This window comes from Giraffa tippelskirchi, chromosome 8 (assembly GCF_054371585.1).
Source record: "Giraffa tippelskirchi isolate mGirTip1 chromosome 8, T2T-mGirTip1v1.2.pri, whole genome shotgun sequence".
Taxonomy (NCBI): domain Eukaryota; kingdom Metazoa; phylum Chordata; class Mammalia; order Artiodactyla; family Giraffidae; genus Giraffa; species Giraffa tippelskirchi.
Window position 1 is genome coordinate 116,366,408 of NC_137282.1, and position 23,853 is coordinate 116,390,260.

Consider the following 23,853-nt stretch of genomic DNA (forward strand, 5'->3'; position numbering starts at 1 on the left):
AGGGAAAACCACTAGACCATTCAGGTATGACCTAAATCAAATCCCTTTCGATGATACAGTGGAAGTGACCAATAGATTCAAGGGATTAGATCTGATAGACAGAAGAACTAAGGAAAGATGTTCCTGACACTGTACAGAAGGCAGGGATCAAGCCCATCCCCAAGAAAAAGAAATGCAAAAAGGCAAAATGGTTGTCTGAGGAGATCTTACAAATAGCTGAGAAAAGAAGAGAAGTGAAAGGCAAAGGAGAAAAGGAAAGATATACCCATTTGAAAGCAGAATTCCAAAGAATAGCAAGGAGAGATAAGAAAGCCTTCCTCAGCAACCAATGCAAAGAAATAGAGGAAAACAAAAGAATGGGGAAGGCTAGAGATCTCTTCAAGAAAATTAGAGACACCAAAGGAACATTTCATGCAAAGATGGGCACAATAAAGGACAGAAATGGTATGGACCTAACAGAAGCAGAAGATATTAAGAAGAGGTGGCAAGAATACACAGAAGAACTATACAAAAAAGATCTTCATGACCCAGATAATCACAATGGTGTGATCACTCACCTAGAGTCAGACATCCTGGAATGTGAAGTCAAGTGGGCCTTAGGAAGCATCACTACAAACAAAGCTAGTGGAGGTGATGAAATTCCAGCTGAGCTATTTCAAATCTAAAAGATGATGCTGTGAAAGTGCTACACGCAGTATGCTAGCAAATCTGGAAAACTCAGCAGTGGCCACTGGACTGGAAAAGGTCAGTTTTCATTCCAATCCCAAAGAAAGGCAATGCCAAAGAATGTTCAAACTACCACACAATTGCACTCATCTCACACACTAGCAAAGTAATGCTCAAAATTCTCTAAGCCAGGCTTCAATAGTACATGAACCGTGAACTTTCAGATGTTCAAGCTGGATTTAGAAAAGGCAGAGGAACCAGAGATCAAATTGTCAACATTCATTGGATCATAGAAAAAGCAAGAGAGTTTCAGAAAAACATCTATTTCTGCTTTATTGACTATGCCAAAGCCTTTAACAGTAAGGGTCACTACAAACTGAAAAATTCTTCAAGAAATGGGAATACCAGACCACCTGACCTGCCTTCTGAGAAATCTGTATGCAGGTCAAGAAGCAACAGTTAGAACTGGACACGGAACAACAGACTGGTTCCAAATCAGGAAAGAAGTACATCAAGGCTGTATATTATCACCCTGCTTATTTAATTTATATGCAGAGTACAGCATGAGAAATGCTGGGCTGGATGAAGCACAAGCTGGAATCAAGATGGAGAAATATCAATAACCTCAGATATGCAGATGACACCACCCTTATGGCAGAAAGTGAAGAAGAACTAAAAAGCCTCCTGATGACAGTGAAAGAGGAGAGTGAAAAATTTGGCTTAAAGCTCAACATTCAGAAAACTAAGATCACCGCATCCGGTCCCATCACTTCATGGCAAATAGATGGGGAAACAGTGGAAACAGTGTCAGACTTTATTTTTTTTTTCGCCTCCAAAATCCCTGCAGATGGTGACTGCAGCCATGAAATTAAAAGATGCTTGCTCCTTGGAAGAAAAGTTATGACCAACCTAGACAGCATATTAAAAGCAGACACATTACTTTGCCAACAAAGGTCCATCTAGTCAAAGCTATAGTTTTCCCAGTAGTCCAAAGTATGGTTTTTGCAGATGTGAGAGTTGGACTATAAAGAAGAGCACCGAAGAATTAATGCTTTTTTACCATGGTGTTGGAGGAGACTCTTGAGAGTCCCTTGCACTGCAAGGAGGTCCAACCAATCTATCCTAAAGGAAATCAGTCCTGAATATTCATTGGAAGGGCTGATTCTGAAACTGAGACTCCAATACTTTGGCCACCTGATGTGAAGAACTGATTCATGTATAAAGACCCTAATGCTGGGAAAGATTGAGAGTGGGATGAGAAGGGGATGACAAGAGGATGAGATGGTTGGATGACATCACTGACTCAATGGACATGAGTTTGAGTAAACTCCAGGAGTTGGTGATGGACAGGGAAGCCTGGCGTGCTGCAGTCCATAGGATCACAAAGAGTCAGACATGACTGAGTGACTGAACAAACTGACTGAAGCCACCCCGTCTGTAGTACTTTGTAACAGCAGCCCTAGCAAATTAATACACTAGACAATCATATAATCTCCTAGGTAAGCCCCTTTTTTAGCCCTTTTCTGTGAGAAAAAATTTCACTTGCTCAAAAGAAGACATCAGGTCTTTAAGAGCTGTCTCATTGGAGACACTTGGTATTAAGGAATCTTACTGCTATAAGAAGAAGTAAAAATGCTTGAACACTAGTCATTCCCTGGAAGGTGTGAAAACAAGCAAGTTCAGAAGTATGCTTCAACCTCTACTGTCTGCCAGTCACTTTTACTTTGGCCTCACAAATCTGACATTTGGGGAAACTGAGGCAGGACAACAAAACGTCAAGCACATGCTATCTGATTTAGCGATTCATTCATGCTCCTTTAGAGCTTCCCTAGTGGCTCAGACAGTAAAGAATCTGCCTGTAGTGCAGGAGACCTCGGTTCAATCCCTGGGTTGGGACGATCCTCTGGAGAAGGGAATGGCTACCCACTCCAGTATTCTTGCCTGGAGCATCCCATGGACAGAGAAGCCTGGTGGGCTACAGTCCATGGGGTGGCAAAGAGTCAGACACAACTGAGCGACTAACACACTAGTGCTCATATCACCATTCAGTCTTGTCCTGCGTGTGTTAGCAGCAACCCCTCAGCTGGGAAAAATCTGAGGAACCTTGTGTACAAGCTCCTTTCCTCTTACAGAACCAGAGGGTGAATGCTCATGAAGCAGATGGAAGGGAAATTCAGTATTTGCCTACCCCATGGGCCAGCTCCTCGGGCTCTACCCCCAAAGAAGAAACTAGGATGTCTCTGACATCCAGAGACAAGAGAAATGAGGCCACCAAGGCACATGCCTGCCAAGTCATATCTCATCCCTAACTTAAACATCATCTCAATTCCCAACTGGACATAATTCCCAGTCAAACGCCATCACATCACCCAGCTTTAATTATCTGCATTGCATGGATGGCCTCCTGACATCTCTCTTGTTTATTTATTCATTTAATTACTTTCTGAATCCCCCCCGCATCACACCCTGAGCCCAGGAGCCTACCAGTTCACTTATTGCTGTATCCTCAGTATCTAGCACAGAGCTTACAAACTGTAGGTGCTCACTGGGTAGCACTTGAATCAATAGAAGAAGCTAGAGCACCATGACCTTTCCTGCCCTGAAGTGAAGATTCCCATTATTTCAAGAGAGTGAAGTGTTAGCAGTTAAGCCAGTCAACCAAGGTTCTCAAGTTCATCTGCTATGGGAAGAAGAGGTAGAGGCACAGGCAGAATTCCACTAAGGTAAGATCACAGTCTCATTATTATTTAGTGACACAAACTTACCAATGCCCTTTTCTGCATGTTTACAACGTGAATTGGTTCTCTGCAAAACGAACCACTGATTGATTCCCTGTCTCTCTCTCTCTTGTGAAACATCTGTCTCCTGGTTTAATCAGGAAGCTCCATGGGATTCTCCTATTTATCAAGAAAATAAATAGGCTCCTCCTTCTAACTAATAATAGATAAAGAGCATTGAGGCACATTTATATATGCCAAGAAAACTTTGTCTAAGCAATTAGGATCTATGATCTTATTCCAGGCCTCTGGCCCATTTTTCAGGAACTAACAAACAAAATAAATCAGCTGTGCTCCAATCTAATTGCAACACAACATAAGACATAGAACTTAATGGGCTGTAACTGGAAAATTATTGTGGAGCAAGGTAGGTTAATCTAGCTTGTTGGTCACTCCTGGATCAAACCCATGGGTTTGATCAATGCCCAGATCTCTCCCCAGCTCCTCCTCCTCTGTAATCTCCCTTTTTCACATGCAACACATGAAAAATCTCATAAATGCTCCTCTCCCCAAAGACACTTGCAGAAAACACCAATATTCTTGGATAGTTTAAGATCATACTCTGAAACACACCTTGGTATAAATAGGGAAAGAGTGGGTTTCTGAAGGAAATGATAACCCTTATCTCCTTTTTTCCAGTATTTGTCCTTTCTAGAACTAAAAGGCCAGGTCACTCTCAGAGATAAATCATCCAAATAACAACTGATTTCAACATTTCTACTTATGTGTTGCCTGGTGAGTATTGGTATTTAGAAGGATGATCCCAGGTAAGATCCTGGGATGACTACATCTATGACTTAATTATGTTCAGAATATCCAAGTTACCAAGGCAGTCAATGTTCTAGAAAGGCCCTTATTAATAGGAAGCATTTTGCAAAGGTTTTTTAGAGGGTCTGAACCGAAGACAGGAACTCATGTTAACTGTGAATTAATCTGACTCTGTTGTATCTGGTTCCCCAAACATTATTGCTGGGAGAGGGGTAGGCTTGTTTACACGGTGCTCTTCACTGTGCGCACACAGGTGAGAAAGAGATAGAGGGAGTGAGAAGAGGGAGCCAGGAGGAGATCCGTCTTCCCAAGTTTCCTCTTTGCAGAGACCCCAGAACACAGCTCTGCACCAGGCCACGCTTCTTCCCGACCACTGACCAGCCCCGTTTCCAAGACTATGTGCTGGTGAATGTGGGATGTGGTACCCAGAGGACTGCACACACCTACCGTGAAGACCACCTTCAGGTTATTGAGCATCTCGATCTCCTTCGGGAAGCCCCTGCTGCCCCATCGCACCAGGTAGTTCTCACTGTGGGAAGAGGAGTGCAGCCCATTACTGTCAGGGGTCTCAACAGTTCTTCAGCAAAGATACCCACTGAGCCTCTGCTGTGGGCCCGACACCATGCTGGTTGCTGGGGACACGGGAGTGTCTGAGACAGACGCTCTCTGTCTGTCCCTCCCTCCAGGAGATCACAGTCCCATCAGAGAGGCAGACGTGAGACAAGCCGGGCCATGGAATTACTAAGATATGTGTATTCACAACCTCTTTCCCTCTCCTATCCGACAAGCAAATTCTAACCCAGCTGCCTCATGTCTTTGAAGAGCAGCAGTTTTCTCTGTAGAGGTGATAAAGTGTGGCAGAGAGAAAGGATCCTTTCCTCTCAAGGGAAAGGATTTTTATGTGTTTTGTTGGACATTAAGAATATATTGATGCGCAGCCACTGTGGCAGGTCCTTAAAAAGTTAAACATAGAGTTGTCGTGTGACCCAGCAATTCTACTCTCAGGTATCTGCCTAGGAGAAATAAAGACATTTGTTCATACAAAAGCTTATACGTGGATGTTCATAACAGAGTTATTCATAATAGCCAAAAAGTGGAAACAACCTAAATGTCCATCAGCTGATGAATGGATAAACGAAGTGTGGTATATCCATTCAACAGAACTTCATAAAAGGGCATATAGTACTGAACATGGATGAATGTTTAACATATTATATTAGGTGAAAGAAGACAGACACAAAAGGCCACATATTATATGATTCCATCTATATTAAATGTCCAGAATAGGCAGGTCCATTGAGACAGAAAGTTGATTAGTTGTTGCCAGTGGGATTAAGAAGAAGGGAACTGGGAGTGGCTGCTAATGGGTATGGGTCTTATTGTTGGGGTGACGGAAATGCTCTAACATTGGATAGTAGGGATGGTTGAACAAAATTAAAAATATACTAAAACCATTGAATTGTATGTTAAAAAGTGGCAAAGTTTCTGTTATGTGAATTATGTCAATAGTAATAATAAAAAAGAAAAAATCATTGAAAAACAAACAAAAAGAATATATTAAGAATATATTAAAATTCCCTGGCAGTCTAGTGGTTAGGATTCTGTGCTCTCACTGTTGACGGCCTGGGTTTAATCCCTGGTTGGGGAACTAAGATCCCACAAACGATACAGCACAGCCCGCTCCCCCAAAAAATGTATTTGCCCTTCCCACCCTATTCCCTTTTCAAGACTGAGTAAATATTTGAATGATTTTAAGTAATCCATTGAACCCATTGGATGTAGGACCATTTCCTTGAATGAATGTCACACTGTGATGGGCCACAGAGGGCCTTAGCCATTATCTAATATACACTTAAATAATGACTTAAATGCAGTCATGACAACTACATATATATGCAATTATGCTATGAAGAAAACATTCAGGATGTTGTGAGGATGTATATCAGAAGAACCAGCCCTAGTCTGGGTGGTTAGCGGAGTCTTTGCTGAGGATATGACATGTAAATAAAGTTGGTCAGGCAAAGAGAGTGGGAAAAAGAAATGGTTCAGGCAAAGCAACAATGTGTGCAAAGGCCTTGAGATAGGATGGAGCTTATGCATCTAAAAAGCAGATCCAAGGGAAAAGTTGTAAGAGGAAAAGTAGAAAGATAGGCCAGACCGTGTAGGCCATATAGGATTTGAAGATTTTGGCTTGATTGCTACAGTAGGGAGAACCCACCGACAGCTTGTATGAAGAGCAGTCACACGTTCTGCCATCTGATCGTTTACCAGCTCCTGTCCCCTAGCAGCAGTACATCGTACACACAGCCCTGCCCAGCTCATGCCAGTCGGTCTAGCTGCATCAGCAACATCAGGAAATCTAGCACTGCTTTTTTTTTTAATTTATTTTTATTGGAGTATGTTTGCTTTACAATATTGTGCTAGTTTCCACTGTACAGAAAATGAGTCAGCTACATGTATACATATATCTCCTCCCTTTTGGATTTCCTTCCCATTGAGGTCACCACAGTGCATTAAGTATTGATTATTGATTAGAGTTCCCTGTGCTATACAATAGGTTCTCATTAGTTATCTATTTTATACATAGTATCAACAGTATATATATATATATATATATGTATGTCAATCCCAGTCTCCCAATTTCTCCTGCCCTTTCATTCCCCCTTGGTATCCATACTTTTGTTCTCTGTCTGTCTCTGTTTTCTGCTTTGCAAATCTGATCACCTATACCATTTTTCTAGCACTTCTTTAACTTAGGAGAAGACTAGTATAGTTTGCTGTGTTGATTCAATCAGTTTTTCATGCCATCCAGGAGCATATCATTGGTTCTAAATAAATGCCCACTATCTTGAATTGGGATATAAACAAAATAAAACTCAAAACCAAGTCAGCCCAAAAGACATAATAAGAGAATTCAGCAAACTTAAAGCAAATCACCTTCTTTTTTGAAAAGTTTGTGTTTCTCTGATGTTCTGTTCTTTTCTCTCATTTTACCTCTAGAAGACTAATAAGAATAGTCTGAGCAAAGTTCATTGAGGAAATAGAACATATAACAAAAAGAACACAGCATCAGATTAACCAATGGTTAAAATGCAATCAAGTTAAAGGAACATTTTTTTTAGTAAGATCTAAAAATTTAAGTGGAATTTTCATCAAAATAACCAAGAAGCCTCCGAGACTCCACATACAAAAAATATTTTTTCATTATTTCCCATTGGTTATTTCTGGACCACCATAGTGAAATACCTGGGTATTTCTCAGAACCTTTAATTATATGGGGCTTCCCTGGTAGCTCAGTTGGTAAAGAATCCGCCTACAATGCAGGAGACCCCAGTTCGATCCCTGAGTAGGGAAGATCTGCTGGAGAAGGAATAGGCTACCGACTCCTGTACTCTTGGACTTCCCTTGTGGCTCAGCTGGTAAAGAATCCTCCTGCAATGCGGAGACCTGGGTTCAATCCCTGGGTTGGGAAGATCCCCTGGAGAAGGGAAAGGTTACTCACTCCAGTATTCTGGCCTGGAGAATTCCATGGACTATTTAGTCCAAGGGATCACAAAGAGTCAGACATGACTGAGCGACTTTCACTTCACTTCACTTAACCACATGTAGCAGACCCAGTAGAGAACTAACTGGCTAGGTCTAAACACCAGGTACCAGAAATTTTCTTCTAGGGGAAATACAATCATAAATAAGAAAAGCTATCTAGAGGGGCTGAGCTGGCCCCTTCCATCTTTGCCCAGGAAGATCTGGGTGGTAAATCTGAAGGCCTACCTGGCATTAAAACAGGTAAGACGTCTTCTATAAGACACCCTCCTCAGGGTGAGGGGGAGAACCATTCCAACTCTTTCTTGAGCTTCGTTTGGAAATTAGTTTTGCCCCTGGCCTGATGCCTGAGCTGCTTGCTTTTTGTCCTACAAAAAGTTACCTTAAGTTTCCCAAACCAAACCTCTGCAGACAGGCACTGGAATCGGCCCACCATTCACCTCAATATCGAAAGGGTGAAAGTGAAAGTCCCTCAGTCATGTCCAACCCTTTGTGACCCCATGGACATAGTCCCTGGAATTCTCCAGGCCAGAATACTGGAGTGGATAGCCTTTCCCTTCTCCAAGGGATCTTCCCAACCCAGGGATTGAACCCAGGTCTCCCATATTGCAGGCAGATTCTTTACCAGCTGAGCCACCAGGGAAAGGTTGATCCCAGCCAAATTCTCCCCAGCCCATCTCTGGGCCACACTGCTGATGCACTAACTTGCCTGAGGCTCATTGTAGGCACCTCTTGCCTAAGGCAGGCAGGAGTGGGGAAAATTGGCTTCTTAGGGAAATAAGAGCTACCCAGCTTCAGACTGATATGGGGAGTGCCTCCCAGTTCCCCAGCCCCTTCCCTGTGCTGTGCCTGCTCTCTCTGTTTTCTACTCTTTTTTCCTTCATTCTTTGGCAGAGGGTGGGCTCCATCCCCTCATGTCCCTCCTCCTCATCCTTCCCGCTCCTGAGGGCTCCTCTGAGTCTCCAGCACTCTCAGAGGCATCACTCAGGCACGCCCCGTCGAGCACATCATTTGATGTGGCACATCAGGGAACAGAGCTGCCATCTCACTGATCCATTGCTTCCCTCCCCAGAGCTGGTTCAGGCCATCCATCAGTTCGATGAGCCAGTAGGCCAGGCACCCTTGTCAATTCAGCTATGAGGAATCCTCGTGTTTTTCGAGAGGCAAGGAGCACTTTCATGATCTTTGTCACCGGTGCCTTGGGAGCAGCTGGCAGGGAAGAGCACGGAGCCTATGACATGCCAAGCATCTCAAGGTGGGTTCTAAGGAAGCAGGAACACTTGCTCAGTGTCTGCTGAGGCCTAGCCCGAGGAGCTGGACTGATTCTTTAATTAGGGATTTAAGTTTGCTATAAAAAATAGCTTTCCACCATACAGTGCTAAGACCCTGGTGAGACCCACTGAGGATATCTGATACAACTCTTTCCTTGGTGACAGACTAAATTGGAAACTAGCTTATCTTTGGAGGCAGATGGACCTAGGTAAAATCTCACCTCTGCCATTTTATAAATATATGTGATCTTGAGCAAGTCGTTTGACCTCTCTGAGACTCCTTGTCTCATCCAAATCACGTGGAGTAATGAGGATTATATGGGATCATATACAGACCTCAGTATAATCTTCTTAGATAGTTGATCTGTGTTTCACAAATGTCTCCAGGAGGGCCATTATTTTCTAAAATGGATTTTGTAAGTCACTAGGAACTGAATGGGGCTTCCCAGGTGGCTCGGTGGTAAAGAATCCACCTGCCAAGCAGGAGACACAGGGAAGATCCCCTGGAGGATCTTCCTGGAGAAGGGTTGGGAAGATCCCCTGGAGAAGGAAATGGCAATGCACTTCGGTATTCCTGCCTGGGAAATCCTATGGACAGAGGAGCCTGGCAGGGTATAGTTCATGGGGTCACAAAGAGTCAGACACGACTTAGAAATTTCATCAACACAATCAAGGTAAGAAGATATCACATTCTCAATTGAAGCAGAAGGCTCATGCTCCATCTCCAATAGACTGCATTAACTGGGATCTCAAATATGGGACCGTGTGTTGGCTCAAAACCCCACTGGAGGGGACAGGCAAGGGTCACCTGAGAGGAAGCTGGACTGAGCCACAAGCAGAGGCCAAGGCTGGCGGTGGGGGCCAGAGATACATGGAAATCTTTTCTCAGCAGATTCCCAACACTGTTTTGCCTTGCTCAAAATGAGGTGCCCGGAAGTCCCCTTACCTTTTCCATTCCAAGAACAATTAATTAAGGTGATTACAATAATAGCCACTGCCACTTGGAGCACCATGTGACAGGCCCTGTGCTTCATGTGCTTTTTCTTATTAAAAACCTGTGACTCTGTGAGGTTGACGCATACATTTTGCAAATGGGACACTCGGGCTTAAGAAAGATTAACCACTTGCCCAAGGTTAAGAAGGTATAAATGGTGGGGCCACAATGTGAACCCACCTAGATCCTAGATTCCACAGCCCACACTCCTAGCCTGTCACTGCCATTGAGGACACGGCATTTTCACGATTCTTTTTTTATCTCTCTTTTTAAAAAATATATTTTTATTCTATCCAGTGCTACCTGTTTGAATCTTGTTATTTCTGTTGTTTTCCATTAATCAAAAATTGTTTACAAAACCCTATTGTGTGATGTGGATAAACCTAGAGTCTGTCATACAGAGTGAAGTAAGTCAGAAAGAGAAAAAGAAATATTGTATAGTAACAGGCATGGACTAATGGACAGTTCAAAATTGGAAAAGGAGTACATCAAGGCTGTATATTGTCACTCTGTTTATTTAACTTATATGCAGAGTACATTGTGCAAAATGCCAAGCTGGATGAGTCACTAGCTGGAATCAAGATTGCCAGGAGAAATATCAACAGCCTCAGATATGCAGATGATACCACCCTCGTAGCAAAAAGGGAAGAGGAACTAAAGAGCCTCTTGATGAAAGTGAAAGAGGAGAGTGAAAAAGCTGACTTAAAACTCAGCATTTGAAAAACTGAGATCATGGTATCCAGTCCCATCTCTTCATGGCAAGTAGATGGGGAAACAATGGCAGATAGTATTTTTTGGGCTCCAAAATCACCATGGACAGTGCCTGCAGCCCTGAAATTAAAAGACACTTGTTCCTTGGAACAAAAGCTATGACAAACCTAGACAGTGTATTAAAACCAGAGGCATTACTTTGTTGACAAATGTCTGTATAGTCAGTTATGATTTTTCCAGTAGCCATGTACAGATGTGAGAGGTGGACTATAAAGAAGGCTGAGAGCTGAAGAATTGATGCTTTTGAACTGTGGTGCTGGAGAACACTCCTGAGAGTCTCTTAAAGCAGCAAGGAGTTCAAACCAGTCAATCCTAAAGGAATCAATCCTAAATATTCATTGGAAGGGCTGATGTGGAAGCTGAAACTCCAATATTTTGGCCACCTCATGTGAAGAGTTGACTCATTGGAAAAGACCCTCATGCTGGGAAAGATTGAAGGCAGGAGGAGAAGAGAATAACAGAAGATGAGATGGTTGGATGGCACCACCTACTCAATGTACCTGAGCTTGAGCAAACTCTGGGAGAAGGAGAGGGAAGCCTGGGTGTTGAGTTCTGGGGTCACAAAGAGTCAGACATGACAGCAATTGAACAACAACACATATATATGGAATCTGGAAAAATGGTACTGACGAACCTGTTTGTAGAGCAGAAATAGAGACGCAGATGCAGAGAATGGACACAGCAGGGGAAGGAGAGGATGGGACATATAGAGATGGTACCACTGACATATATACACTAACATGTGTAAAACAGATAGCTAGCGGGAAGTTGCCGAATAGCACAGGGAACTTAGCTCAGTGCTCTGTGATGGCCTAGAGAGGTGGGATTGGTGGGACAGGTGGGAGGGAGGGGTATATGTACACATATAGCTGATACACAATATATCTGCTGATACAGCAGAAGCTAATATATCAGTGTAAAGCAATTATACTTTAATTAAAAATAAAAATACACATATAATATATTAAAAAAAAAAATAAAAACCCTACTATGTAACCATAACTCTACTTTTAGAAAAAGTGCCGTGGTAAGTAATATTTCCCCCTGATTCCCACGCCCTAAAAGAAGTCATGTCCACATCCTCAGTTAGGCTGTTTTCCTACTGGGTGGGAATTTCTCCACAAGTAATGGTGGAAGGAAAAGATGCTCGGAGCTCTGCCAACCCCCACCTCCCAAATACAGAGAAGTCAGGCAATACCAAACATACTTACCTTATGACCATTTGCTTGTTGGGGTCATAGAGAGACATGAAGAGCTCAGCATCTTCCCCAATTCTGCACACAAAGTTTCTCACGAAGACATAGAGGCTATGGGTAGGGGATGAGGAGATCCGGGAATACATTCCATAATCAGGCTGATCTTTTGACTGAGAGGTGGAAGGGGAAAAAGAGAGGAAAGGAGAAAATTAGCCCTGCACCACGTAGGACAATGGAAAGGTGGCCCAGGATATTGAGAACTATGTAGGTTTTGAGCCTAAAGATTTCAACATTATGTTCAGGCCTTCCACCAAAAGCATCTTTTGTCTGAGTCAAGTCACTTTGACTCTCTTCATCTTGATCTTGGGGAATACCACAAACAATCTAGCCTTCCTCATAAAATTTAGTGTCATAAAAAGCACAAACTATATAAAAGAAAAAAATGCTTAAACAGACTTTATCAAAACTAAATATTTGCTCATTGAAAGATACATTTCTCCCATGTAAGCACTGCGAGAAAATATATTTGCAAAACATACATCTGATAAAAAATTCGCATCTGGAATATACAAACAATTCTTACAACTCAATGATAAGAAAACCAACCCAATGAAAATGGGCAAGGTATTTGAACAAACACTTCACAAAAAAAAAATGCAAATGGTAAAGGCCAGTAAGCACATGAAAGTTACTAATCATTCAGGGACATTCAAAACAGCAATGAGGTACCACTACACAACCATTAGACTGGCTAAAGTTAAAAGACTGACAATATCAAGTGTTAATAATGCAGAGAAACCGGCACTCATGTATTGCTGATGGGAATGCAAGATTGTACAGCCCTTTTGGGAAACAGTATGGCAGTACCTTAAGAACTTAAACATATTCTTATCATACAGACCAACAATTATTACCCAAAAAGAATAAAAACATATGCCCACACAAAAATTTGTATCTAAATGTTCATAGCATTATTAGTTGTAATAGCCCTGAATTAGAAACAACCCATATATTTAACAATTGATATATGACATATACCCTTGGTCAATGGTATAGCAACTCAGCAATGAAAAGGAAAACACACTAATAAACACAACAACATTAACCTCAAAAACATCATGTTGAATAAAAGAAGTCAACCAAAACCATATGATTCCTTTCATACTAAATTCTAGAAAAGACTGTATAGTCATGAAAAGGGTTGCCTAAGACTTGGGGTTGGAGAAGGGGGTTGAACTGCAAAGAAACTTAAAGAAACTTTTAAGATGTTGGAACTATTCTATACCTTGATTGTGGTAGAGTTTGCCCAACACTATATATTAATAAGATTCATTAGATTGCAATTTTAAATGAATTAATTTTATTGTATGAAAATTGTATCTCAGTAAAGCTAAAAATAAAATTGCTTTCAAATAATACACAGTGGTAAAATACTTTAAAAAATATAAATCAGATTAGGTTAACCTTGTAAAGATTATGTTTCCTTGGCATCTTTTGTTGGCTTCCTACCACAGTTGGAATAACATCTTCCACAGTTGGAATAACATCTTATTCTTTCCCATGACTCTTAGGTCCTGTGAGAGCTGACTCCTGCTACCTGCCTCTCCAAAGTATTGCCTAAACTCTTTCACTGCTCATTAGGCCCCATCCATACTGGCCTTTCTACTCCTTGAACATTCAGAGCTCAGTCCTACCTCATGGCCTTTGCACATGCCAACTCCCCCACCCCCCGCATTGAACATCTTGTCCCCAAACCTTCCTAGGCCTGTTGCCTTCACATTATACAAGTGTCATCTCAGATGTCCCTCCTGGGAGAGGTCTTTCCTGATGGTACCTTTTAAAATAGCTCCTGATTCACTCTGCTTCACATAACCCTAACTGATTTGCCTTTTGGAAATGCATCACCATCTGGAATTATTTACTCAATTACTTTTTTTTTACATTTCTTCTTTTTCCTGTCTGGAATAGAAAAGCCTGGCATTAAACTGCTCATGGGCTGTCTGTAGAATGAATCAAGATCTGAGTACAAAATACAATCAAACGCATGTTGTTACTGATCATCTCAGGTCATAGGATGGATGTCTCTTTGAATAATACACAGTCTGGTTAATTCGATTATTATTTTAAGCTTATGATGTGCTAAAGCCTGCCTCCTTTGGCCAAACAAAGCCTGTTTCACAAAGCTCACCATCTCTTCTTTAATACGCTCTGTGATTTTATCAGTCGCTTCTTCATGTGCATGGAACAAGCTGATGACACTGGTATTATCAGGGTCCAAGATATTTCCGTCTTCATCTCTGACAATCAGATCAAGCTCAAGGATTCTGAAAAGCAAAAATGTGAGATGAGGATAAATCAAGGGAGGCGGAAGCCTATTGAACGTTGGTGAGAAGTTTCTACCCGAAAGTTCACATGATTTCTGAGAGTCATAGGCTCCCTTAGAACAGCTCTACACAGATAGCCTTGCACGCAGATGGGAGGCACAGTGATATAGCCCCATCTTTCTGGGGGTATTGTAGCAGTGTGTATTAAAAAAAATTTAATGCATATATCCTGTGATACTGAACCTAGAGAAACAACCACACTTGAACAAGGATGTGTGTGCATCAGCAAAGTATTAAAAAATACTAAAATTAACTTAGTTAACTAGTTAACACTAAAATGTCTGTCAAAAGAGAAAATGGCTAAATAGTCTGTAATGGAATTCATAATGAAATTCCATGTAGTAGGGCTTTAAAAATATGACATAGTTTTGATATGTTTATTTCTTTCTTTATTTGGCTGACCCAGGTCTTAGCACATGGGATCTTTGATTTTCATTTTGGTATGTGGGATATTTGTTTTTATTTTTTAGTTCCAGCATTAGTTGCAGCATGTGGGATCTAGTTCCCTGAGCAGGAATCGAATCTGGGATCCCTATCTTAGGAGTGTGGAGTCTTGGCCACTGGGCCACCAGAGAAGCCCCTATTTTGATATGTTTAATGATATAGATGAGTGGGGGGAAATCAAGCTTCAAAAGATGCATACAGAGTGTTTTCAGTGAAGAAACAGACTAAGGCAGGTATGCTGCCTGGGTGCGTGTACAGAGAGAAAGGTATGGACACAATGTGCCAACACTACCTACGTGTGTATCTGTGAGGAGAGGTAGGGCCCTGGGACTAGGAGGGGTGGAGGGGTAAAGGGAGAATTTTGCTTTATCTCTATTTGTTTAACGCTTATGTAATAGAACATAATGCAGTATGATATATGATACATAATGCAGGGAAGGTATTCATGTACCATTTATTAATAATATTTTGAAAATAGTTGTTGGGGGTGGGAATCTCACATATATCATTGTTACCCATGGCTTGCTCTTTAACTCTGTGACTTCAGGGTCACAAGATTTTCCCCTGTTTGGTATTGATTTGTTTAAACCTCAGCTGCCATTCTGACTGGCATCAATGATACTAATAACAGCAAAATACTCACACAGCACTTGCAATAAGCTGTACATTAAATTGCTCACACATATTAAGGCCTTTAATAACAACTCTATGAGGGAGGTACTATTAATACCTCCGTTTTACAGATGAAGAAAAGACTGAGGATAATTTCTTCATGTCACATAGCTAGTAAAAAGTAATGTGGCATCTTTGTCTGCACTCTTTTTATTTTCAGTGCATTAAATTTACTCATAAAACATTGTAAAATGTACAACTTTTCCTTTTTAACAAAGTATAATAAAACATAAAAACCCCAGAACAGAACACTTGACATAATTCAAAATCAAATTATCAGAACAGTAAATATTTACAAAACTGTATCTTTAAAACAAATTTATAAAGTTACATCCAATTTTGTAGAATTGACATAAAAGAATGGCTCAAAAATGCACCTTTATGGTATACTTTCAGTTAACAGGCTCTTAGAAGCAGTACTGGGTTGGGGGACGGGGTTTATGTGTGCAGAGGTCCTAACTTAAAGCTGCCTTTGCACTTGATGTTGACATGGAGGCACTCTGTTGTCCATACATAGAAAGGAGGGGAGGTGGGCTGATGGAGACTCTGAGAGCAACCGCAGTGGTCCTGCTTAGGAACCACTATCGAGTACCAGATCGGAAACGGCAGCATTTTCACCTCTTATTTGAGAACTGGATTGAAAGGCACAGCTCTCCTCTCATCCAAATGCAAACAGGAGGGAGCCACGGCTCACCCGTTTGTCCACATTCATTAGGAAATTAACTTCCAACTAGACGTGACTCATAATATTGCACAGCCGTGCTGCTGAACGGGCGACGCTAAAGGGGAATAAATGCATTTGACTGATGCTGAGCAGAGGCTCCCAAGACCTGGGAGAAGATGGACCATAGCTGACACATAATTCAATGCCAAGATCTCTCTAGCTCCCTTCTCTTCAAAATTTATCAAAGTGGATTCGGCTCTAAAAATGTATAAATAAAACAAAATTGTCCCGGGTCCAGCTGTCTTGGGATTTGAAGGATTCATCTGAGGACTCCTCATTCCTTAGATACCAAAGAGCTTGTCCGTTACCAGTTTCATCTGAAACCTGGAAGCTTTAGTCATCAAGGGGCAGGATTGAACCAGGGTCAGGAGAGGCTGCTTCCTGCTGGGACGTCAGACCATTCACTTTGGAGAACAGAGCATTTTGACAGTTTTTCCTTAGGAGGGAAGCCCCGCAGCTCTCTTCTGCTCCAGAAAGTGATGAAATGAACCCAGGATAGACAAGGGGAGGGGAGGAAGCCCTCACTGTATGCATTTTTCAAAAAATGAATATTATTTTAAGGTGAAGAAAAGAGAAATGGCTTTTTCTGTGGCTCCCCATCACTCTCTGGACAAATCTGAATTTTTCTACCTGGCACTCAGACCCTGAGGTTCCAGTCTCAGTCGTGCTCATCTCTCAGCTCCTCTAAGTTTCTCTCTCTCTCTGAACTCTGCACCTAATTATTCCTGCCAGTCTTGTTCGATGCAGAGCAAGTGTCACCCCCTGCCCTGCCCCCTCCCCCCGTCACTCCTGCTTCCTCTTCTCAGGAAATGCATGACTTCCTACTCAAGTGTCTGTTTACTTCCTCTTACTACCCGGCATGGGCCTCCAGGAGGCCGTGGAAGACAGAGGTTAAGTTCTGGAGCCGCGTCACCTGGTTCAAATTCCAGTGCCTCCTGGTCAAGATGACCTAATCGACCTCTGAGTCTCAGTTTCCTCATCTAACAGATAGGAATAACGACAGTACCTGCCTCATAGAGGCGTCATAAGACTTGGCTGAGTTAAGGCATGAAAGGTACTCTAAAGTGTACCTGGCAGATAGTAGGCACTCAGAAATTTATTATTAGTTCCCTTTGCTTGCCTTTCGTTGTTGTTGCTACATAGAGAGGCTATATTTTGTAAATGCTGTGTCCTGAGTGCCTATCAGGTGTTCAATAGAAGTCTCATGACTGAATGAAGGAATAGAATCTCTGAGGGAAGAAATAGGCTGATTCTGACCAGTCCTCCAAGATTCAGAGTCCTGCTCCCCTGACTCTCCCAGCCTGAGCTGATGGTCCTTGTGCTGATGGTCCTTGTGCTATTCCTGACACTAGGACCAGAAATATGGCCTTTCGGCTTTCAGAAAGGTACCCATCCCATTTCAGAGCCCTGAGCCCCTGAGACACCAGACCTGCGTTCATTTAAGGTGCCCAAATCTCTCTCTTCCAGCTGAAGTCGTCAGGGAAGCAAAGCGAAAAGCAAAGGGCCTCTTAGCTCAGGGCCTCGGCCTCTGAGGGTGTCTCTCACTTCCCCAAAGACAACTGACTGAGACTGCGAGCACCGTGCTGGTCGGGGATTCCGCAGAGAGAAGCTGATCAGGGGAGGACCCTCTCTCTCCCTTCACCACCATTCACCCACTGAGTGCACATCCTGGGCCCAGCACATCAAACTGGTTCTGCCTTAGAGGAGCTCCCGGCACAGCCCTCAAGACAGGCCGCTAAGGGGGCAGTTACTCTTCAGGGAGCAAGGGCCCACAGAAGTGCCTAACCCAGCAGGGATGGTGGGGGGAATGAAGGACGGCTTCCTGAGAGTGGTGGCCATTTTTTTCCATCCTTGTCAGAAGCCCCCATGAGGAAACATCCAAAGGCCACAGATGCCATTGTTACAAAGCAGCAAAACTCCCTCCATTCCCACATCCCAGCTGTGACCATGCTCAGCTAAAGAAGACACTGTCCCAATGGGGGCAACAGCTGCAGAGCAAACGCTTCCTGTCGCTTTGGGATGGCAAGCATGGTAAGCAGGTTTGGACTCGCTTGCCAGCTGCCAGCAGGGGAAACAGCAGAGGGACTGTGCTCCTGGGATGGGAAGCAGCTGTAAATTGAACCCACGGACTATCTTTGGATCATCTTCCTACTGCATGTGACAAAGGTAAGGAAGCCTGACTACTAGGAAAAAAACATTTTTTATTCCCACTGAATAGACTCTTTCTACTTCCTCCTCTTGCCCTATGTTCCAGTCTTTGGACCCACTTTGCAGTCTTCTGAACATGCTATGTTCTCTCATGTACCCCCACCCTCCCTTTATTTAAAGACTACTCAACACTTCTTTATCTTTCAAAGTTTAGGTCTGGTCACCTTCTTTAGGAAGCCTTCCTTGACTTCCTTCTCCAAATTGACTTAAGAAGCTTCTTGCCGCCTAAGCCATCAAAGTTACTGCAATACATATCAATACTTTGCTTGCCGCTCACTCTTAACTAGACTGCCGTCCTCTTAGTGTATGGGAACTTTCATTTCTGTGGCCTCAAAAAACCTAGCAGGAAATCAGGCCAAGTATAGGTGCTCAATGGGCTTCCCTGGTGGCTCATATGGTAAAGAATGTGCCCACAAGGCAGGAGACCCAGGTTTGATCCCTGGATCAGGAAGATCCCCTGGAGAAGTGAATGCAACCCAATTCATGTTCTTGCCTGGAGAATTCCATGGACAGAAGAGCCTGGTGGGTTACAGTTCATGGGGTTGCAGAGATTCGGACACTACTGAGCAACTAACACTTATAAGTGCTCAGTACGTGTTTATTTTTGCAGAACAGAAACTAAAGAAATAGGAAGGATGTCTGGAGAGCACTCACTTAACCAGGAGGGAGGAGAAGCCTTTACAAGTCTCAAATGCTATCCAAGTAGTATAATGGTGAGGTCCAGAGACTCTGGAGACACATTGCCTGGGTCTAAATTCTGGTTCTGCCTTTTACTATGTGATTTTGGACATGTTACTTAACTTCCTTAAGTGCCTCAGCTTCTTCATTTGAAAAAATGAGGATACTAAAAGTGCCTACCTCATAGAGTTGTTATAAGAACTAAATAAGACAATGAACGTGAAACCCTTAGCGTAAGACTGACGTACAATAAGCTTGGATTGGGTGTGAGTTACGATCACTACCATCATTAGTGCATTGACTGCATCAGAACACTGTATGACATTCTCCTCAACTTCACAGCAGTCAGACTAACCAATTTCTGCTTCTTCCCCTGTGAGGAAATGCTTTTGTAACTGTGCATTTGAGACAGCATGTGGCTTAGATAATTTAGGATGGGGGAAGGGACATAAAGTCTCACATTGGGATTGAAGCGGGGAGCGGGGGGTGGTGGTTGCAAATGCGGGAATAAAATGACAGCTAAGCCAAAAGCGAACCAGCATGACTGTACTCCCCAGCTCCTTGGAAGTAGGTTAACTGAGTGTCCTAAATCTCTAGCCTGCTAATAACCATTGCATAAGCAAGCCTCTCTCCACTTGCGCTTCCCCGGGTCCCACAGGGGTGATTAAAAAGGCACACAAGCATGGGCCCATTGGTAGCAGCTTCTCCCAAATAGAAAGTGGCAAACTCACCCCTAAAAGTGAAACCTAGTTTCTCAGAGGGTGAGAGGGAAGAAGGGGGTGGGGGGGGGGGGAAAGCCTCTTTTTGGAGGAAAGAGAGGTTACTTGTTGCCATAGTCAATTTTGGATGTGACTTTCTGCTTCAGCTCCTTTAGTTCGTCCTTGGGCAAAGTTCCTGAGAGGAGCTGGGACCGCCACTCCATCAAGTCGTACATCATGGACTGCACCTGCAGAAAACGCTCCTTTTTGCTGGCCTAGGAGGAAAAACAGGGAACAAGCCACAGTCACCGCACCAAAGGTCTTGGGCATCTCTTAGGCAAATTGAGCCAAAGTCAAGCATGCGTGTTCATGGGCCATGGCTTGAGTGCCCGCCTGGCCCCTACCCAGCTGTGAAGGGATTGGGTGGTGGTCTTTGTCCTTCCCTGGGGCCACAGGGGTCTCTCAAAAGCAAAAGTAGCAATCCTAATCACTTCCTGTTTTTTTAAAAAAGAAAGGGTTATTTCTGTCTCTTACACAAAAAGATACATGTTGAGCAGGAATGCAAGAACATCTGCTGCAATACAAGTCTCAGAGGCCAGGCCCTTTAAGGCTGAGAACCAGGGCCACTTCTCTGTTAGAACAGGCCTCTTTCTAGGGCACTCTTCCCCCAAGTGTCACACGTGCACAACCCATGGGACATAAGATGGTTCTTGGTGTTATAAAGACACAAGGTCACATATTAGGGATTCAAATGGTGATTCTTCTCTACTCTCCTCCCATCCCTCTGTTTAGGCGATGAGAAAGTTGCAGTTTCTTAGCAAAATGTCTTGAACTCCTCTCTCACATTTGTTAATTCCTTTTTTCCAATGAAAGGAGAGAGAAATTCTTGGGCTCAGAGCTTTGGACAGGTACCATAGGAAACGCTTGCTTTGTTTTCACTGTATTTACTTGAATAATACATATGACTATATATATATAGTCTCTCTATATATGTGTGTACATATACATACAGCTTCCCTGGTGGCTCAGACAGTAAAGAATCTGTCTGCAATACAGTAAACCCAAGTTCAATCCTTGGGTCAGGAAGATTCCCCTGGTGACGGGAATGGCTACTTACTCCAGTATTCTTGCTTGGAGAATGCCATGGACAGAGGAGTCGGGTGGGCTACAGTCCACGAGATCGCAAAAAGCTGGACACGACATAACAACTAAACCACTGTCATATATATGTATGTGTATGTGTATATGTGTAAATATATATATATGAGTAAGAGTAGTACTTTCCTGAGTTTTGTGAGTTGTTTAGGACTCATGGAACCTGAGGCTAGGTTGGAGGGAGTGTCATGGGAGTCCCTGAATTTGCACCAAGTTGGACAGAAATGTAAGTAGCCTGAGGACCTGGCACTTGCAGCTGGCATCTGAAGTGAGGGCAGTCTTACAGAATTGAGCCCTTCAACCTGGGTGGTCAGCGTTAGAACTAAATTGAATTGTATTATAGGGCATCCAGTTAGCATAGAAGAGTTGGAGAATTGTTGGAACAAGACAGCATATTGTAAAATTCCTTGTGTAAGCCATTTAAATTTACTGAAAAGGAAGACAATTTAGCTATTAAGTAAATACTTAATGTGCTGCTGCTGCTGCTGCTAAGTGCTTCAGTCATGTCCGACTCTGTGCGACCCCATAGACACCAGCCCACCAGGCTCCCCCATCCCTGGGATTCTCCAGGCAAGAACACTGGAGTGGGTTGCCATTTCCTTCTCCAATGCATGAAAGTAAAAAGTGAAAGTGAAGTCCATCAGTCGTGTCCGACTCTTAGCGACCCCATGGACTGCAGCCTACCAGGCTCCTCCATCCATGATATTTTCCAGGCAAGAGTACTACAGTGGGGTGCCATTGCCTTCTCCGACTTAATGTGCAGTATGCAGATATGACAAGAACTGTGGAAGTATAAGAATCACTTTAGTAGGGTAAAGGGCATGATGAACTTGCCATTCAAAGATTTCTTAAAGAAAATGTCAAGCTTCCATGGTGCATGTGTAAAAGGCATGGTGGAGATAAATAATACATCACTTTAGCCTTAAATCTGTTGTTTGCCCCATAAACTTTCCTAACAACTTCTGGGAAACTTCTAGAATGGTAATTGAAAGCACCTGTTACCATATACTGTGAAACAGCCACATGGGAGTCCCCATTCACAACTGTAAAAGTGAGCATCCAAACAGCACTAAGCGCTCACGAGTGCACAGGCTGCCGTGACAGACTCACACCGAGCCGAGTTGACACCGTCACTCCCAGTTCGATGGCTTTCTTAGCCATCCACTCTCATTAGGAGTTTCAGAAGCATCAAAGGAGGATTTAAAGTTAGGTTTACTTCAATACAGGGAAAACCATGCAAAATACGCTCTTAATTTTTCCAGGGTCAAGTTCTCTCATAGATCTGATTACAATAGTCATTAGTTAATTGATACATGAGAACAGTATTTTTCAAGGTGTTATCAGCAGACCGCCAAGTCAAAATCCCTAAGTTTATTAAAATGCAGAGTCCCACTGAAGGAAGCTTTACTTTCAATAACATTCAAGGTGATACTTAAGCACATTCAAGTTTGATAACTTTTTCATTAGCTTAAAAACAAAAAATGGAAGGATCACCCCAGATGCCCATTTACTGTGACTCTCACTAACTCACTGTGTGGCTCTGAGAGTCACCTAACTTCTCTGGGCTTTGATGACCTCATACTGTTGGTTATACTATGCCAAGGCTACATTCCAAATCTGAACCAAGCCACAAATTGTAAGCAGCTTCCATCCTAGGGTTGAGCAGGGTTTCGAGTCTCACCACGTAGAGCTGTTTCCAGATGCTGCCCCATTCCCAAAGTGTCATTGTCACTTCTTGTGCCAGAGGAATTTCTGCAGGAATAATGTTCTCGATATTTCTATTTAAGGTGGGAGAGAAAATGGTGTGAAATTGAGACCCAGGTGCTAACAAGATAAAATGTTCGCAAATTTGCATTAAGCTGCAGCTGCTGAGAGGGGCCTTGCTGGCAGAAGACTAAACCACTTCTAATAGCCACACCAATTACATTATGCAAATGCAAGGGGCTTCCTTTTCCCCTGTCCTCCTGCATTGAGGTGGGCCCTTCAAGCTCATTATTCAGGATTAATCTACTTTACCAGTGAAAAGTTTGATTCTCCAAATGTACTAATACCCCCTCAGAATCAGATGCGAACACGAGTCAATTTGCATTGGAGACAAACACCAGCAAGAAGACAGAGGCTTCACATCTGCCAAGTCAGGTTTTCAAAACAGACAGGATGCAGGCGTCCATGAGCCACCGGAGAGCCAAGTCTGGGGAAAGATGGCAAATACCTTTTTTTCTCCACTGTCACTTCTTTGATGTAGATAAAGGATTTTGGAAAAATGCCCTGTTGGGGATAAGATGAGATAAGATGAGATTGGACGACTTGTCCCTATAGAAGAAACTGATCCTAGGTCTTCATGATTTTTCCAAAAGCTACTAACTGGTAAAAACCTCCAACTTCACAGGAATAATTCCAGTTCGACAGAACAAGTGGTGGGTGTTAAATTCACTCATTTAGGCCTAATTCCTCTCCCCTTCTTCAGCAGTTGTTCGGGATCCCACAATAGCCCTAGATTCCAAAGAATGCTCTAACCTCACTGTGATCACTCACACTATCCGATGGGCAAGGCAGGAACGCTTGAGAGGTTCACTCCAAGGGAGAAAGGTACTCTGCCTTTCCCCTCTCCTGCCCAATTTTGGGAAAGCAGCCACCCCGACTGTTGGAGAAGGTCAGGTCCTGAAGGAGCAGGGTCCCTGGTTAGCATGTGGGCTGCTTTGATTTGAGATCTCTTTCTTTCTGGATTTATTTGATTGTTCTCTACAGAGAGCAGAGAGGGATCATGCCTCCCAGTACAGCATGTCAGGAAGGAAGGAAGGAGCATCTATTATTTCCTTTCTCCATAAGCTTGGCTCAATTGACAAGAGAAGCGGAGCAATTACTTCACCAGTTTAGCCAGCGTGTACACTGGGGACACCAGGT

General features: G+C 43.0%; 1 protein-coding gene across 17 annotated transcripts in view; it reads right to left on the bottom strand.

The window, feature by feature from the left end:
• The window catches only part of DOCK2 (dedicator of cytokinesis 2), a 477,583-nt gene that overhangs the window by 400,705 nt on the left and 53,025 nt on the right, over positions 1-23,853 (bottom strand). For 13 of the 17 annotated variants that reach the window (XM_081520659.1, XM_081520666.1, XM_081520650.1 and 10 more), the window contains 6 exons: positions 23,162-23,217; positions 22,631-22,727; positions 19,921-20,069; positions 14,175-14,310; positions 12,002-12,156; positions 4,659-4,740 (listed from right to left, as the gene is read on the bottom strand). In XM_081520659.1, coding sequence (XP_081376785.1) covers positions 4,659-4,740; positions 12,002-12,156; positions 14,175-14,310; positions 19,921-20,069; positions 22,631-22,727; positions 23,162-23,217 — 675 coding nt within the window. Of the gene's footprint in view, positions 1-4,654; positions 4,741-12,001; positions 12,157-14,174; positions 14,311-19,920; positions 20,070-22,630; positions 22,728-23,161; positions 23,218-23,853 lie in introns of all 17 variants that reach the window. The other 4 variants (XM_081520661.1, XM_081520664.1, XM_081520663.1 and 1 more) reach the window with 1 other exon arrangement.